This window comes from Antedon mediterranea, chromosome 4 (genome assembly GCF_964355755.1).
Source record: "Antedon mediterranea chromosome 4, ecAntMedi1.1, whole genome shotgun sequence".
Taxonomy (NCBI): domain Eukaryota; kingdom Metazoa; phylum Echinodermata; class Crinoidea; order Comatulida; family Antedonidae; genus Antedon; species Antedon mediterranea.
Window position 1 is genome coordinate 24,958,743 of NC_092673.1, and position 17,191 is coordinate 24,975,933.

Genomic DNA, 17,191 nt, shown 5'->3' on the forward strand with positions numbered 1-17,191 from the left:
ACTGGTAACACACATAGTTGTATAAAATATGTTGACATGAGTGCATTTGAGTTGCATTCAGTTGAACATAACTTTGAATTGCTTTGCGCATTGTTGTTGTGGATAACCACAACCAATCCATTTCATATATTCTTATCTTATACTATAAATTCTTTTCACGTATTCGAAAGTGAAAGAAAGTTTTCTTGTGCAACTAGTTCCTTTCAGTTGAGTCAACAAATTAAACTTGTAGTCATGTTTTAAATCTACAGTAGCACCAACGTGATAGAAAGAGCAAAAAAATAAAATGGGCTGCTGGGTAATGTCACCATCCAGCATTACACAAAAATATTTTCCTTTTCAAGAAGTTTTTGAATTACAAGAGAATGGAACTTCTTCTCTATACAATTCCACAGTGGTCACATTTCAGTTCAATAGTTCACTATGTTCTTCAACCAACCTCCGTAACATATCTAGATCAGCAACCTTCTGTACAAACTCTGGTGGTCTTAGTACACCTCCCATGAAAGCCTTTTTATTTCTGTATAACATATTAGAATCTTGAGTAGTCCTAGCAGAGCAATGGTATTCATTAGCGCAGGATCCTACTAGGATTCTTCTTAAGTTTCGGTCATTGATGCCACCCCCTGATAAGAAAATATTTTTTATATTATTGGTTAATTGTTACTGTATTGTATAAATAATTCATGAATAAATCACCATCATCTAAACAGGTTGTGAAACACACTGCTAGTCTGTGGTTCTTTTGGGCCAGCCTGTGTTCCGAGGGTGCTAGAAATTTCTGCCAGCCCATGGTCCCAAAGGCGCTAGCAAGAAGAACCACAGACTGACCCTGTGTTTTACGACCCCTGCTACCATCATTGAACTGCAAGCCAATACAGCTTCAACGGTTCGTATTACACAGAGTTGACTCTTTAGCCCGATGTCTACATCTGAAATACAATACTTGTTTTTTTCTTTCCATTTCAACAAATAATATTCAACTGGTCATTATTTTTTTACTTTTATTTTGGCTGAGAGAGAGAGAGGAGAGTGCACGCTCGCTTAAAAATAATGAAGGCAAATTCTCTAAAGCACAGGCTTTAATTTAGCACCAAAATGCCTCAGTTGCAACTTACCTGGCATAACAATTATTCTTCCTCTAGCTTGTTCAATTAATTTTCTAATAATAGGTAAACCTTCTAATGCTGATGCGTCTAAACCACTGGTGAGGACTCGTTCAAAGCCAAGATCTATCAGGACATCTAGTGACCTGTATGGATCAGCAACCATATCAAAAGCTAAATTATGAAGAAATATAATGACCACTTTATACAAACGTTCCAAGACTAAATGATATTAGAGCAGAATCTACAATATGTAAATAAATGCTTTTCGAGATAGCCATTTTTGGTTTGGAAGTATGGGTAAACTAGAACATTTGAACCTTGAACTATAAAAGAAAAGTACTTACCTCTACTAAAGGTTACTTCCAATGGCCGACTTAAGGCTATAAGTAAATAGTAAGTATGAATGAAGGTATAATAACTTTAAAGATATTTTTAGTAAGGTAAAGTATGATCGTAATCCATGACTACAGAGTGACTAAAGGAGAGGATCATTTTAGAAAAATAATTTAAAATGGCAATCAACAAGGTAAAACTTCAAGACATTATATTAGGGTATAAAATGTTCTACAGACAGTGACGTGACGCAGAAAACTGAGGCCCCTGATTTAGTAACACTCATAGCCGATACACCACTGTTTACAGAGCAAGAGTATATGTCTGGATGGATCACTGTGTTTGTTATGTTGAGTAGGGAACAAGAAGATCTCATTCTACTAGTCTAAGCCTAAGTCTAACATGTCTGGTTGTTATTAATGTGGTGTTGTTTCTCTACTGGTGCTAAAGTTATAAACATAAATTCTGTAAAAATATTTTGTGTACTTACAAATAAATTCTTTACATCTTTCAATATCAATCTCCCCATTCCTGTAATCAAATTAAAAACAACTATTTAAAGTCTGGAGGAGAATGCAGACTTGTTGTTTTAAGGCGAGTTGTAGCTGAGGTATTCAAGATTCAAGACATATGATTGGTCCACTTTAATATGGAAATTATATTGCTTGGCATAATTAGGACAATAAAACAACAAAAGAAAAATACCTTTTCAAAAGGTAATATTAAAATACAATTTATCGGTATGATATAAAGGTAAGACACAGCAAGTAGGCTGGACTTTGCATTCATTTAGCAATAACTTTAAAAGCTACAATGTTGTTTTGCACAGCCTTGTTCCCGTTACCTAGTTAGAAAGCCAATCACAATTCCATTTGCTCCGCAGTCTTTTGTAACTAACAAGTCTTGCCTCATTACCTCAAGCTCAGAGTTAGAATAACAGAAATCACCACCTCTAGGTCTAATCAACACAAAGATAGGTAGTCTACATTCTGATCGAACTATTTTAAGTAAACCTGGAGTGGAGAAAAAAATGTTAACGATTCAAGTTGTTCTGATTGTAATGTTCAAATGTCAATTAACTAATTAAAAGTGTTTGAGTGCAATGGTACAAATAATTTCATTTCATCTTTCATAGAATGCAATTATTTGCTCCATTGCACTTATAAACATTCATTATTTTTATAATACGCCTTTTTCACGAAACGGAAGACATCTTCAATGGATGACAAACAATTCTGTGCTGGGAAGCGTAACCAACAGAAATAACATAGCTCGGCGAGCATATTTTCAGAGGTCAAGTTACCGAAAAATTCTTCCTTAATGGACAGTCATATGCCATGGACAAAACTTTTACTGTAAAATTTTCTTTTTTTTATCATACGATCCTCATTTCAAATTTTTTACTTAACATGGTGTACCGAAATCTCCTGAAAACGATATGTTAATTCTGTTGGTTACGCTTCCCTACACACCATTGATGTCTTCCATTTCGTGATAAAAGTGTATAGTACCTTGACTTGGTGTAATGCCTCCTTCTATCAAACTACTGCAGAGTTCTATGCGATTTGCACCTGAATGATAAAAAAAAAATGACTGTGGTGTAGAAAGAACTAGGATGATGCATTATTATAACGTCTCAATGATTTGATTCGAGATGATTAAATGAAATAATTATCATATTCCTTTCAACCAAATGACAAACAATCAGTGTCATCTCGAAAAATGTCGACACGGAATTTACACACATAACACATGGTTTGATGACCTCATCCCTTATTTATACAGTAGTATAGTAGGCAGTAGTATAGTATAAGCTACCTAGCCTAGCCTAGATATGTCTTACTTAGTCTTTGCTTGGACCAACCACCACATGATAGAACTGGTGGGGGAGACATGTTATGTTAGTTATACCTAGCACTGCTGCTGCAGGCTAACTAATTAGGCTAAGCCTAGATAGCACCACCTGGCTAGCCGAGCTTGGCCTGGCCCTGGGGAGGCTAGCTAGCCTAGGCTAGTAGTGGGCCTAGAGTCTCAGTATGCCTAGTTAGAATAGCAAGCTATAGGTAGGCCTAGCCGGCTAGGCCTAGGCCCAGGCCTAGTCAGGCTTCGTGGCAAAGATTTAGCATTTAAAAAATTCATACTTAACTAATTATTTACGTAAGTCTTACCACCCCTTTCAGCAATCAATGCTGACTCGACAGAGTCAACACAGACTTCCATTTTCAGATGTTTTAAAGAACAAAACAAAGTTTATTCTTCAACAAACCAAGCGTTAACAAACTACACAATAGAGACCATCAGTAACGCGTTGCGCGTTTCCGTCTCATCTGAGAAAAGTTTCCTGTTGTTTTGACACAGAGGGCAGCAGACACATGTGCTCATAAAAAAACTCAAAACTCTCTTCGCTCAAGATATCGTAAAAATACACTAAAATTGCAGAATATTTCTTATGTTGCAATAAAACCGTGAAAATACACTGTTCTCCTTTATAATAATTGAAAGGTATCTTTCAGTAAACGAGTGTACTTAACTTATTAAATGTAGGCTAGGCTAGCTAGGCCTACTAGTCTACTAGTTAGGGCCTAACTAGTTTAGGGATCCCCTAACTAGGTAGGCTGCCGCGCTCTCTTTTCCCCACACTCTCAGCCGCCTTTAAAAGTCGGCCATAACAGCGCAGACTGTCGATCACGAACAGTCAATAGGCCTAGAATGTAATCTATCTATTCTAGCCTAGACTCTTGGTCTGGTATGTATTTAAATTAATTTATTATGTACGTTAAGATAAACGTACTGCCTATTATATTATTACAAAAAAATGCATTTTTCTTTGGCTACATTTTTAACATATATAAATGATGCATATACTGTACTACTAATAAGTAATATTCAATGTTAACAGTGTTAGTGTCAGTTGTGAAATTACTACTGTGTATTATAAGTAGATAACCTCTATCAGTATCTCTTTTTTTTACAGATGTTCAGGACTGCTTTGCTAAGACTGGCAAGTCGTCGTGGAGTAAGCAGGAAAACACCAATATTGCAACAACCTCTACAAAACTGTTCTCCTCCTCTATATAAAGTACTCCCGGACAATGTTGTCAGTAACCATGTTATACCAGAGTCGTTAAAAAGATCATTTTCCACATTTTTGACAAAGTCTTATGTGACTCGACCTATTGTAACTGCTGGGATGTTTTTAAATGAAAGAAATGCAAATGTGTAAGAAACGTACCGCTGTATCATAAAATAGTTTAATTTAAAACTAAAAAAACAATTAGAATATTTTTCTGGTAAGCTTACTATTCATTTATCGCTGTAACCCTTTCTGGTTTTTTTTTCCAGACCACATTTACTAAGAGTAACTGCATCTACAAACGACCAACCATCAAGGATGGTTGTGCGTTGTAGTATGAACAAGGGAAAAAAGAAAACCGTTAAGGCAGTTATTTCCAGATTCTACAGATTTTCAAAGTAAGCATTCAATACAATTAAATGGAACCAACAAAGTGTCCTCTTTATAGGGGATGGCTTATGTGAATAAGAATAATTATAGTTATGACATTGTTTAATACTTTCAATATTTCCTTTTTTTTAGTGGATTATGGCTTAGAAGATATGCTGGCTATAAAAAGAAGCTTTTTAAAAAGTCTTTAAACCGAAAAAAGCGAATTAAAAATCATATTTTCTGCAGCAGAACGCAATCGAAAATGTTAGATTTAATGGTGACTAGATACTGGAGAGAACGTAAATATTATGTTGATCATCCTTATGACAAGTACCAAGAAAGAAACTTTAACGGATTTAAAACATGGCCTGGTGAGAAAATTGCACATGCCAACTATGAAAGAGTTGGAAAACATGGCTATAGAATGAAGGACTAGATATACTGTGCATCAAGGAGGAATAGGATAAATTTGGGAGGGGACAAGGGATTGATGAGGGTTTAGGGTAGAGAGAACACCGAATCAACCCATTACAATACAACCAAAGTATAACGATACATTGTACTTGTCACGTCCCATAAAAACATTAAGGATTGTTCAGTAGCAGATATTAAATTTATATGAAAAAGAGATCATATTTAGTGTTATCAATGTTTTTAATCAAGCAACACAATTGATTTATTTAAAACGGTAAAGAATGGTAACAAATATACATAATAAAGTTATTTTATTTCTACAATATTCACTGCTACCAAAAAAAAACAATCTATAGAAAAATATGCATCACATCATCTATAAATATAATAAGGAATATTCAAAATAAATGTACATGGATTATTCATGGAATTAGTCATCGGAAGATTCTGATTCGCACCAAGAGTTAACTTCTGATGCTCTACTTTCAGGAGGTGGTTCACTTTGTAGGCTATCATTGGCATCAATAGATTTTTCATCCATCTCTTCATTAACAGATTTGTCATCGACCTCTTCATTCACAGATTTGTCATCGATCTCTTTATTATCTACAGTTTCATTTGAATAAACTCGTTCATCAGCTATTTCTTCTTCAGCTATTTCTTCTTCAGCTTCATCTTTAGCAGAATGCTGGGCATTCTTGATAGCCTCGATAGCTTCTTCAAATTGCTCAATATCAACAGATTCTACATTTGATGTCATGTCAGTTGATGGACGGACACTGTCTTCCACACTCATCAGGTCAGGAAATTCTTTATCGAGGTGATCACCTACAGATATCGTTTCCACAAGAGTACTGATTGAAGTGCTTCTGTCCATCGGTGATTCAGTAACAGCTGGTTTAACATCACTTGCTTCAGTGTCGCCTGTTTGTGAAGGTTTTTCTTCCATTTCTTTTTCTGGGATTGATTCCAACACTTCTACATTACTTTTTGATGCGCTACCTTCATCTGTTTTATCATCTGGATGAGCAAATTCATTATACTCATCTGAGGTGCAGATACCTTCGTAAAGATCAATCAGTTTCTCAAGCCGCTCTTCAGGAGTTCTCCTGTCATGTGCAGATTGGACTCTACTTCCTTTGGAGGATCCTGTGAGGCCACCAGTACGATGATCTCTTCCACCATTGGCCAGAAACAAAGACGTGTCAGAGCTGTCATTGATATCATCTTCGAGGCTAATGATGATGCTTGGCGTTGTTGTCCGTACACTGTGTCTGGTGGAAGGACGACTGGCACTGGTTCCTCTTGTCTTCACAGACATTACTCTTTCATCTTTATTTTCATCCCAATCCTAAAATAAAACAAGTCCAGTAAATCAATCATTGACTGCTAAAACTAAAAACAAAATATTACAACAACTTTCTCCAAGTTTATTGAAACATTCCATGAATTTATACTGGCATTCTGGTCTGTTAGAAAAGGGCTATTGAGTGATAAACGATTCAGATTCTTTCAATATTCTTACCAAGATTAGGCCTACTGAAAGTTGTTTGCATAGTGTATACAATAATACATTCCAAAAAGCAAGGCAATAATTAGAATTTTGCATGAACTAAAGTTTTGCCAAAGTGGACAAAATAAACTTACTGGTAATTCTGGTGACTTTGGTATATTGAAGTACTTGTCAACATATAAATCATTGTTCTCCTTTTTCTCATTCTGAGCAATCTTTGCTGCTATATTATATCGTGTACACAGACGTCGAACCTCTTCTTTGATCTGCAACACCATGTCCATGTCACCGTGTGAACTTAAGCCCATTGATTCTAATGCTAAAACAATTTGGCTGTAACAATAATAAGAAAAATATTACTATATGTAATACTATCTCATTTCACATATTTTACAGCAGTTAGGACTACTGTAGTCAATTTAAAATGTTAGTTGTTTACTTTTATATAATTGTTATATTAAAAAGAATATGGTGAATTTTCTCCATTCCCATCACAGAAGGCAGTCAAACAATCATACCTTCTAACCAACTGTTCTGGCTCAACCAACAGCTTATCTTGCAGTATATAAGCTATGTCATCCCCAGTGATCTTGAGGCTTATAAGTGCTGAGCAGGCCTCGGCTCGTACTCCAGGCTCTGCCTCAAACCTCAGTGCCCAGATGATGGCGTCACGGATTGGAGTTGTCACCTTACCAACTAATGCCAGAGCTGGAACAAAAAAACAATTATCATTTTGATGCCTTATCAGTGTATTTGATACTGTACCTCTCAAAAGTAGACATTCATAAGGGCTGCAGAAACTGTTTCAATTCTGGAGTGGTATTTATGACAATTTGCGTAAGAGAAGTTGTTTGCTACTCATCTTTATTTAAACATTTTTTAGTTAGTATATAAAATGAAACACATACCTTGAATAGCATGGGCTTTTACTTTCCAGTTGGTATCAAACTGAGTCATAAAAAGCAGCTTTCTGAGAACTCGATCATCATCCACAATGAGGATGCCAGCAGTCCTTGCTGCTGCTAGACGAACAGATATATAGCCATCATCAAAACACTGTAGGTACGCTGGCAATAGGCGTGCAGTCATAATACCTAAAAAAGGCAATTATCAAAATGTTATCTTACTAATTAAATACAGTAAATCCCAAGAGAAATAAAACCGAGTTACAAGAAATATTGGTTTACTCTCAAAGCAAAGTCAAAGCACTTCTATACATCAACATAATTTGAATGGCCACTTCTTCTCTATATATATTTTCATTACCAAGGTGAGCTATCTTCTGCAGTGCATCAACTTTGTCTCTTTCTGTTCCAGTCAAAATACGATCATGAAGGTCGTTGTGAACCTCTTTGCCGTGTCCCGTCTTGCCGAGTGTCTGTGCTGCAACACGTCTCACTTCATGGTGCCAGTCATGCCACATTAGAGTTGCTAATTTATGCATAATATCCTACAAGAATGAGGATTGTATATATATTATTCTATCCTGCAATTTTTAAAATGAAAATGAACCGGAGTCCGCCAGTTCTGAGCTCTGCCATTAAGAATGACATTGCCTCCAGGTTACATTTTGACATTGATTCAAGATGGAAGTAGCAAGTAATTCAATAAAAGCATACTTATAATTTTATTATTTATTATCTTTATAATAATATAATAATTATATTTTGTACTGAGTAGAGACAAAAGCAATAAACAAATGCCCAAATATGTTAGTGATATGACATTGTCATGTTCATATATATATATACAGTATTCACATTTTTTGTCACATAAAGTTTGATAGCTAGACAGAACTTTAGGAAACACACCCCGAAACTAACTTTACTAAAATAGAAATGAGTTGTGAATATGGCTTTCATAATAAAACCTTGTCACACTCTGATAAACCCACCTCTGACAGATATGAGAAAACAGAAAATACCGAAAAAAAGTAGAAAATTTACCTGTATTTCATTATCATATAAGAAAATATCAAAGATGAATGAATGAATAAAGTGGTGTAAACCACAAAAGACATAAACCCACCTTATTGACAAGCCCATGCAGTTTTGGCAAAACCTTACAAGCCATCATGCGGTGCTGCCAATTCGTACTATTCAACTGTTCTGCAATCATTGAATGTACTAGTGTGGAGTTATCACTTAACTTTGACATCAAGTGGACACACTGTTCTAGTTTTACTGGCTCTGTACTGTCAAAAAACTGTTTGACTAGTTCTCCGACGACGTATGAATCACAGACACCTGCATGAGCCAGACACTGTGCTGCGGCCCAACGCTCAGGTGGATTGCCGACACGAATCACCTCATGAAGTGTCTTTCTTGCCTGCAGTTAAACAAATAGAATAGAAACTATATAATATATATTATTAGTAGGCACTATAGTAAATTTATTGAATGACTTTTCTAAGATCGCTATACACTCAGTCAGTGGAAGGTTTGTACACCTCTATCAGTTCTCCTTCACCTCTCTTCTCCTCTATGGTACCACACAATATTCTATAGACAGCTTATAGTTTATTAATTTACAAACCCATGAGAATTTTATCATTTATGCAAGTTTGTACTTGACAATATTCAATACAAGCCGGTGTCTAGAAAGTCAGATCAGTTTTCTAGATCTGAGTTTTCTAGACACCCAATTCAAGCTCCATTTTTGTTGGTATACAGCTTATCTTTCTACATGCTTAGTGGGAAGTTTGATGTGATAATAACCAGTTTATTCCACCAAAACAGTACTGGATAAGTAAACGTAAATACTATTAAGAGTAGTAATACTGTAGTATAGTCGTAAGACATTTTTAACATTTACATGCAAGTTTGTCTTACAGTGCAGTGCAATTTTTGCTTGTGGTTATTTTTCAACTATCATAAAAATGTAATCACAACCTCCATCACAAACAGTTTAGAAACGTCAATCAAGTTAATCGTTACAATATTAGTAAAAACGCAAACAAGAATGTTACAAGGACACACTGTATACAGTGTTATGTGTAAGTTTACATTTACATACTGTATACAGTGTTATGTGTAAGTTTACATTTATATACTGTATACAGTGTTATGTGTAAATTTACATTTACATACTGTATACAGTGTTATGTGTAAATTTACATTTACATACTGTATACAGTGTTATGTGTAAGTTTACATTTATATACTGTATACAGTGTTATGTGTAAATTTACATTTATATACTGTATACAGTGTTATGTGTAAATTTATATTTATATACTGTATACAGTGTTATGTGTAAATTTACATTTATATACTGTATACAGTGTTATCAATATGTCAAACAAAAATAAAGCCAGTTGGTTGGTTGGCTTGATCATGGAGATATAGCTCTAAAGTTTGATGGTCAGACAACCTAAATCTGGAACATCAACTAACTAGTTGGTCAGTTGGTAAACAGTCATAGTCAACTGGTCACTTATTAATACGCTAGTCTTTTGTTGATAATAATATCTTTATCACAACATGCATAGCAGCACAGGTGAAGAATAGCATCAAATTAGATTACAACAATTGCATGCACATAATATAGTACTTACTTCTTCATATGGGGGCTGTTCAAATATTTAAAAGAAAATATGTTGGTTAATTTGTGGATCATCATGATAGGTGTTTAAATATTGGTAGATACCATTGACAAAAACCCTCAGCAAAAACATGTCAACTTTTGAATCATGTATTGTATTTTAAACCTCAAAATGTGTACATTGTCTCCTATCATGTTCTTTTAATACACATGCAATTTAAACCAGGCACCCACGGAGAGCTCCATACCTGGAATATTGTACACAATATCTGCATATATTTTATGTTAACAATACAATGTAACTAATGTATATAAAATGATTTCTGTGTTTACACGCCAGAGCTCTCTCTGTGTGTGCCAACACTTTGATCTCACCTCTTCATTTGGCCTGTTGAGTGTGTACAAAGCCATAGCTGCTGTAACCCTAACCCTGATACTCGTGTCTCTTAAGGCCTTAATAACACAGTTATAAAGCTTGTCCGGTAAAATTCCTTCTTCACTATGTTTTTTTCCTTCTTTGCCATCACTGGATTTTTTAAACGTACCTACAATTTAAACACAAAATTATTATTATTTAATATCAAAATAAAGTACTCTAATATTGAATATTAGCTGCTGGAAAAAGTCATGTTATTTCAAAACACTTTTTCTTTTGCTAGCTGCATGAAAATAGGTGATGCAATGTAAAAAAAAACTGTGAATATGTTTAATTTGGGTGCAAAATATATTATTACATTGTGAGGTTCATTTAGTTAATTAGTTTAAATCAATAAAATGACGTGGGTTTTCAACTTGGTGACTTGAAACTGTATAATTATTACTGTACCATGAATTATTGTATTAATTGTGTTAGTTCAAACATATGAATGAGAATGATCAATAATAATGTTTAAACACCATCATGCACACACCAATCCAATGTTTGTACCTGCTAGACAAATCATCATACTAGTGTATTTGTTGTCGCTCTCCATTCAGTGGCGTAATGCAGAGGCCTGAGGCCCTTGGTTTAGGAAACCTAAGTGGCCTTCCAAGTTTCAACGCTGCAGGCCTCTTCAGGCGTTTTTTTTTACCTTTTCGGTGCCTATTTTTTTTCTCTGAGCACTGCTCATGGGCTTCTGGGTTTAGCCAGTGAGCGCGCTCTGTCACTGTTTCCATTTCAATATCATTAATACCATAACTTCAATATTATTTAGTATTTGTTAGATTCAAACATATGCATATGATTGTGAATTATCAATTAATTATTAGGTTTAAACAGAGTCATGCACATCACACGCCAATCCAATGTTTGTACCTGCTAGACCAATCATCATACTAGTTGTTTTTGCCCTCCATTTCATTATCTTGCCTAAAGTTCACGCAAAATTAAATTTAATAGCAACAAAAATTAGAACTCAATGGTTATTTTTCATAAGAATAAACAAAAGTGATTAATAATTAAAATATTTAGGAGAGAAAGTCAAGTTGAGTTGGCGGTTAAGACAGGGGTCAAACCAGATTCATTGGCACAGATTCAAGGCACTCCTTGACCATACATAATTATGGTGGTACATGTAGATCAAGTTTTTTTTGATAAGGATTAAAACAGGACGCCCAGTGTACGTACATCAGTACATTTTTTGGTGTTCTGGTCTATTTAAGCCCCTGTCAGGCTAACAACTCTACCAATTAATTCACTTTGGGTCTATAGTTTAAATTTACCTGGTTAAGTTGACCTAATGGATTAAATATACATATAGAGAGTCCGGTATTTGGAGAGTTGACTGTACTTAAAATGATTGATGAATATTGTTCCAGTCTTACTTTTCAGAGGAATGCCAGGATCCGCTTGTGGTCTAAACGTGGCTGCCCTAGCAACAGTTGCTATAGCTTGCAGCCTGACATGCTCATTAATATCCGACATATCACGCTCTAAGTCGTCTATAGAACTGTCGTACCACTTGTTACCGAGATGCCATTTATTGCGCCATTCATCAACTGGAAAAGAAAAGGTTAAATTTAGATTAAGGTAGACCGAAGAAACACAAATTAAAAACAATATGGGTAATTATATTATTAGTATTGAAAGAAGAAGAAGAAACATTATCTGTTGCAGACATTCATACTATTGTAAACACCTCAAATCCTACCTTTTTAATTTTCACTGTCAACATACATTAATTAATTTTTGTGCTTCTTACATTTTCTGTTGATTGTTTAGCGCTTAGAGGCGCCCTGCATTTCGCAAATGCATACTAAAATGGATAAAGTCAACCATTAACAACCTCAGCTGATGTATTCGTTTGTTAAATAATATAGTATAAAATCATTGTTAGTCGACTAAAACAGGACAGAAAATGAAACTGGTAAGTGGCAGTAAAGACAATTGACATTGCAAATGTGTTCAACCACGACTAAAAAAAGTATGTCAAACCTTTAATGTTGGTTAACTGTGCGAGCGTCAACTGTTAACATTATTCACAAACATATCAATACAGCAGCAGTGGCACCCTACAGTGGTGTTTTTTAAACTCCTACTCATCAATAGATAAAGTAAAAGATTGTAAAATTTAAATATAGGCTTCAAATGCGTCTTACCAACTCTGATAAGCGCGATATTACTCCTGTGTTGTTTCAGGGTCATGGGGTCAGGATCTCGATGAGCTTCTGCATCATAGCCTGCTTCATGAATTGATAACGTTGCTTCATTCTGTTTCAATAAGAATTTGATTTTAAATTACCATATTCTAAATTGATTTTCTATTTACAGTACAAATGAGGTTTTATTGAAAACACATTCATGCTGTAGTTAACATGGTTGATTTCAAATCTTCCCTTCCCAGGCAACTAGATGATATATTATTATTATTATTTGCTGTGAGATTGCAAAAATTTGACTTATATATTTGCATTATTAGTTTCTAAAACTAAAGCATAATGTTTGGATTTGATATGCAGTAGATCATAATGAAAAATTCCAAATTTTTACTATTGGCATAGTCAAACATGCAGATAGAAAATACTGTTTTACATGCAGGGTCGACTGTGCAACATATAGAAAACTTAAATGACATGCATGGTTATGGTTGACCATGCTGATAGTCTCATCCATACAGTACTTACCTCAATTGGTTTTGGCAAGTCACTCCATTTTCTATAACCTTTGTGAGGAAGTTTGTCTTTAGTTGGTTTGTGACCCTTCTTGCTTATCTTGCTCTTTTCTTTTGAGTGCCAATGTTTAGGGTCTGCTGGATAGTTTTCTTGTTTCACCTTCCTGTATTTATTACCAGTGTCAAAGGTTAAAATTGAATTGTCTTTTCTTGGTACAAGTTGGGCTCCTGTATTTAGAAAATGAAAAGTAATTCATGCAATAAATTAACGTCATTCAAAGATATTGTATTTGTGGATGCCAAGATAGGATAAGCAACAAGGTATGGAAAAAATTGATCCTAGCTTTGATTATATAGTATGACAGTTTAATACTGAACATCATGGTTGAGGTTTGCACAGTGTGTGTAATTTAATGTTTTCTATAGGCACAGTCAACAAATCATACAGATAGGCCGTGTGGCGCAGTGTGTTGGTCATTGATACTGGTTCGAATCCAACTCTTTTAGCATTGCTTGTATCTTTAGGCAAGACACTTTACTTTCATTTGCTTCTCTCCACCCAGGTGTATAAAATGGGTACCAGTTAGATCAAGAAACTTTGCGCTGATTACTAGCTGCATTATTATGGGAGTACGTTTCCATACAGTACGTGTTTGATACAAAAAATTACCAGGGTAATGATGTGCAGAGCATTGAGAGCCTGCTTATATGCATTACATAAGAATGAACTACTGTATTATTATAGCAAACCGTATAAAATTGATGCATGGTCGACACCAAATATTGTCTATAGGCATGGTTGACTATTGAAATAGTGCAGTACAACTCGTTCAATCAATATTGATTGTTTTTACACAAGTTCGTGATAATTGACCATGCCGATAGTCAATTCCATACCTGACAGCCATTCCTGTTCATATTGATTATCAGTTTCGTATATTTTATTTCCTACACCTGCATTCATTACATCCTTCAAAGTAGGCGGTGGTTTGATTTTCTTTTGAGGAATTGAGATAGTTTTAGCTGTAGCGTTGATAGCACCTACAATACAAACCATGTATAAAGAAATGAGTGTACATTAGAGTTTATACAGATAACAATGACAAATAATTTAAGTTTCTGTAACCATGTGATTTAATTTGTAGTAGGATCTTATAGTTGAATATAGATCTGAGATACAGTACCTGATAATTCTTTTTCTAGGTTTCGTTGGGTTCTTCGCACCCCTCCAGGAAGACGATAAAAGGAAGCTAACGATTGAGAATTGATATCATCATCAATAACATCTTTTTTTAGTTCGGTTAGTGTACTGGTAGTTGATGGTACAGGAGGTAACGATTTTGGACGGGCAGGTAGATCGGTGCCCTCTGCACTACCAAGATCACTGATGCTAGCATCGTCGCGAATGAGTGTGTCAACAGTGGTCAAAGATTCACCGTATATATCAATCAGTAGTCTGTTTAACTTATCTTGTTGAGGTCCTTCACTTAAACGTTCGCTTACGATCCAACGAGCCGTATTCTTACTCAAACTCATCATTAAATGCTCATCCCATTTAGTTGATGATTTTTTGTTTAGTTTATTCTGCTGGTTTTCATCAACAGTCTCATCTTGTGTTAAAAATACAGAAGATTTTTTCGATAAATCTTGAGGAGAGCTTACTTTTGTTTTAACCTCATCTTCTTTGTCTTTGATGTTATCTGGTTTGGGATGTTTGACTTTCTTTTTCAGAGGTTTCAACCTGTGTTGTGAGATGGTCTTTATGTGACAAGGTAGATGTTTTTTCTCGGCCCCTCGTTGGTTGTATCTACCCATAATTCCGGATGTTTTAGCGGGTTTCCGATCCACAATGCTTGAAGGATCGAACGACCTCCAAATAGCATCTTTATCGTAGGGAAGTGTGTGGGCAGCATGATGGCGTACCACCTCTTCACTGAATATTAAATCAGCACTAATCTTTTTAATATATTTCTTATTATATGTTTCTACTGGTTGCAGAAAGTGACGACTGATAGCTTGTTCAAGGTGAAATGATTTGAAATTTCTTTCGTCATCTCCAACTTGTGGGACTTTGACCCTGTCTGCACAAACAAAAAGCTGTGGATGGAGTAGTTTTTCCTGAGCATTCATAATTGCCTGATAATAAAACAAAAAAATAGATACTGTAATTATTTAATATAAGAAATTAAAAAACCCATACATAGCAATCTATGAAAAAAGGCCTCACTCAATCACACACAGCATACAATATAATATAGGACCTAGCCTAGCTAGGCCTATAAAAAATAATATTTCTAAGTAGGCCTAAATTTAATTGGCTACTAGGCCTAGTAGTAGTACTACTACTTCCCTACTCTAGGCCTACCCTACCACTACGTACTCTAGTTGGGTAGCTACCTAGGCCTAGCCTACTCCCCGGTTGGACCGATGGACCTACTAGTCCTAGCCTACTACAGCTAGCTAAAGTTAGTAGGCATAGGACTCTCACTCAAGAGCATATGATAATGGCATGATGATGATGATGATGGATGGATGATGGAGGCTCCAGTCAGCAGAGTCTAGAGAGTCAGGAGTCACTTCTACTGCTGGGAAAACTAATAGTAATAGTAGCTAATAATATGCCTAACTAGCTAGCTAGCATACACACACATACTAACCTGATTTCTATTTATTTTATTTATGTTTCATTTTCATATTATACAATATAATTATTGTTTTGTCCACCCTCCTTTCCCACCACACTCTTTCGAGTCTAGTCTCTCGAGGCTTGTGTCAAGCTAGCCGACAATAAGCCAGCCGACAATAAGCCAGCCCACTTTTATTTTTTCCAGCCGACAATAAGTATGAAACGCCGTTTGTGTATTTTTCACACTTTCAGTATTGCTTAAGGTTTTTATAGTATTAGAAATTCAATATTTGTGAGAAAATGGCGGATTGCACCTGGGAGTCACTTGGTGGGATTATACTAGGGGACCTCCTTAATCATCAAGTATAAGTTAGAGTAGAACCGCTGGTCCTGTTTACTCAGCCCTCATCTTTTAAATCTGAGTGTAACTCAATTACGATTTTTAATATTATAGTGAAATTTGATACTGTATTTGTGAGAAAATGGCGGATTGCCCCTGGGAGTCACTTGGTGGGATTATACTAGGGTACCTCCTTAGTCGTGCAGTATAAGTTAGGGTGGGACCACTGGTCCCGTTTACTCAGCCCTCATCTTTTAAATCTGAGTGTAACTCAATTACGATTTTTAATATTATAGTGAAATTTGATACTGTATTTGTGAGAAAATGGCGGATTGCTCCTGGGATTCACTTGGTGGGATTATACTAGGGTACCTCCTTAGTCGTGCAGTATAAGTTAGGGTGGGACCACTGGTCCCGTTTACTCAGCCCTCATCTTTTAAATCTGAGTGTAACTCAATTACGATTTTTAATATTATAGTGAAATTTGATACTGTATTTGTGAGAAAATGGCGGATTGCTCCTGGGAGTCACTTGGTGGGGTTATACTAGGGTACCTCCTTAGTCGTCCAGTATAAGTTAGAGTAGGACCGCTGGTCCTGTTTACTCAGCCCTCATCTTTTTAAATCTGAGTGTAACTCAATTACGATTTTAAATATTATAGTGAAATTTGGTACTGTATTTGTGAGAAAACGGCGTATTGCTCCTGGAAGTCACTTGGTGGGATTATACTAGGGTACCTCCTTAGTTGTCCAGTATAAGTTAGAGTAGGGCCGCTG

The 17,191-nt window shown here is 35.5% G+C and overlaps 3 protein-coding genes across 6 annotated transcripts; 1 reads left to right on the forward strand and 2 right to left on the reverse strand.

Annotated features, from left to right (window-relative positions):
- Window positions 1-276: 276 nt before the first annotated feature.
- Window positions 277-3,745, reverse strand: LOC140047018 (copper homeostasis protein cutC homolog). Its single transcript, XM_072091815.1, has 7 exons — window positions 3,611-3,745; window positions 2,954-3,013; window positions 2,287-2,455; window positions 1,933-1,973; window positions 1,454-1,489; window positions 1,119-1,280; window positions 277-626 (listed from the first exon to the last, which is right to left on the reverse strand). Exons 1-7 carry the CDS (start codon window positions 3,660-3,662, stop codon window positions 406-408), a joined length of 741 nt encoding a protein of 246 aa, XP_071947916.1. The 5' UTR covers window positions 3,663-3,745; the 3' UTR covers window positions 277-405.
- A 45-nt stretch (window positions 3,746-3,790) lies between these two features.
- Window positions 3,791-5,515, forward strand: LOC140047019 (large ribosomal subunit protein bL35m-like). Its single transcript, XM_072091816.1, has 4 exons — window positions 3,791-3,944; window positions 4,417-4,661; window positions 4,785-4,913; window positions 5,038-5,515. The coding sequence occupies exons 2-4, from the start codon at window positions 4,417-4,419 to the stop codon at window positions 5,321-5,323; spliced, it is 660 nt and encodes a 219-aa protein (XP_071947917.1). The 5' UTR covers window positions 3,791-3,944; the 3' UTR covers window positions 5,324-5,515.
- Window positions 5,516-5,600: 85 nt separating this feature from the next.
- Window positions 5,601-16,199, reverse strand: LOC140047013 (HEAT repeat-containing protein 4-like). Of its 4 annotated transcripts, none has more exons than XM_072091809.1 (15): window positions 16,107-16,199; window positions 14,634-15,585; window positions 14,347-14,490; window positions 13,463-13,677; window positions 12,938-13,049; window positions 12,164-12,337; window positions 11,655-11,708; window positions 10,733-10,902; window positions 10,371-10,385; window positions 8,843-9,142; window positions 8,081-8,264; window positions 7,723-7,908; window positions 7,333-7,522; window positions 6,949-7,147; window positions 5,601-6,652 (listed from the first exon to the last, which is right to left on the reverse strand). In XM_072091809.1, exons 2-15 carry the CDS (start codon window positions 15,577-15,579, stop codon window positions 5,732-5,734), a joined length of 3,810 nt encoding a protein of 1,269 aa, XP_071947910.1. In that variant the 5' UTR covers window positions 15,580-15,585; window positions 16,107-16,199; the 3' UTR covers window positions 5,601-5,731. The 4 variants fall into 4 exon arrangements, with proteins under 4 accessions (XP_071947910.1, XP_071947909.1, XP_071947912.1 ...); XM_072091808.1 differs by having other exon boundaries at window positions 8,843-9,145; XM_072091811.1 differs by lacking the exon at window positions 11,655-11,708 and having other exon boundaries at window positions 8,843-9,145.
- Window positions 16,200-17,191: the final 992 nt, after the last annotated feature.

What these genes read in the sequence shown, in the direction of transcription:
- LOC140047018 (XM_072091815.1), bottom strand. Translation starts at nt 3,662, where the DNA reads ATGGAAGTCTGTGTTGACTCTGTCGAGTCAGCATTGATTGCTGAAAGG. An exon ending in AGGCATTACACCAAGTCAAG is followed by an intron (nt 2,456 to 2,953) that starts GTACTATACACT and finishes TCTCCACTCCAG; the next exon opens with GTTTACTTAAAATAGTTCGA. An exon ending in AAGAATAATTGTTATGCCAG is followed by an intron (nt 627 to 1,118) that starts GTAAGTTGCAAC and finishes TTTTCTTATCAG; the next exon opens with GGGGTGGCATCAATGACCGA.
- LOC140047019 (XM_072091816.1), top strand. Translation starts at nt 4,417, where the DNA reads ATGTTCAGGACTGCTTTGCTAAGACTGGCAAGTCGTCGTGGAGTAAGC. An exon ending in AATGAAAGAAATGCAAATGT is followed by an intron (nt 4,662 to 4,784) that starts GTAAGAAACGTA and finishes TTTTTTTTCCAG; the next exon opens with ACCACATTTACTAAGAGTAA. An exon ending in AGATTCTACAGATTTTCAAA is followed by an intron (nt 4,914 to 5,037) that starts GTAAGCATTCAA and finishes CCTTTTTTTTAG; the next exon opens with TGGATTATGGCTTAGAAGAT.
- LOC140047013 (XM_072091808.1), bottom strand. Translation starts at nt 15,579, where the DNA reads ATGAATGCTCAGGAAAAACTACTCCATCCACAGCTTTTTGTTTGTGCA. An exon ending in CCAGAACAGTTGGTTAGAAG is followed by an intron (nt 7,148 to 7,332) that starts GTATGATTGTTT and finishes TTATTGTTACAG; the next exon opens with CCAAATTGTTTTAGCATTAG. An exon ending in CAAAGTCACCAGAATTACCA is followed by an intron (nt 6,653 to 6,948) that starts GTAAGTTTATTT and finishes GTTTTATTTTAG; the next exon opens with GATTGGGATGAAAATAAAGA.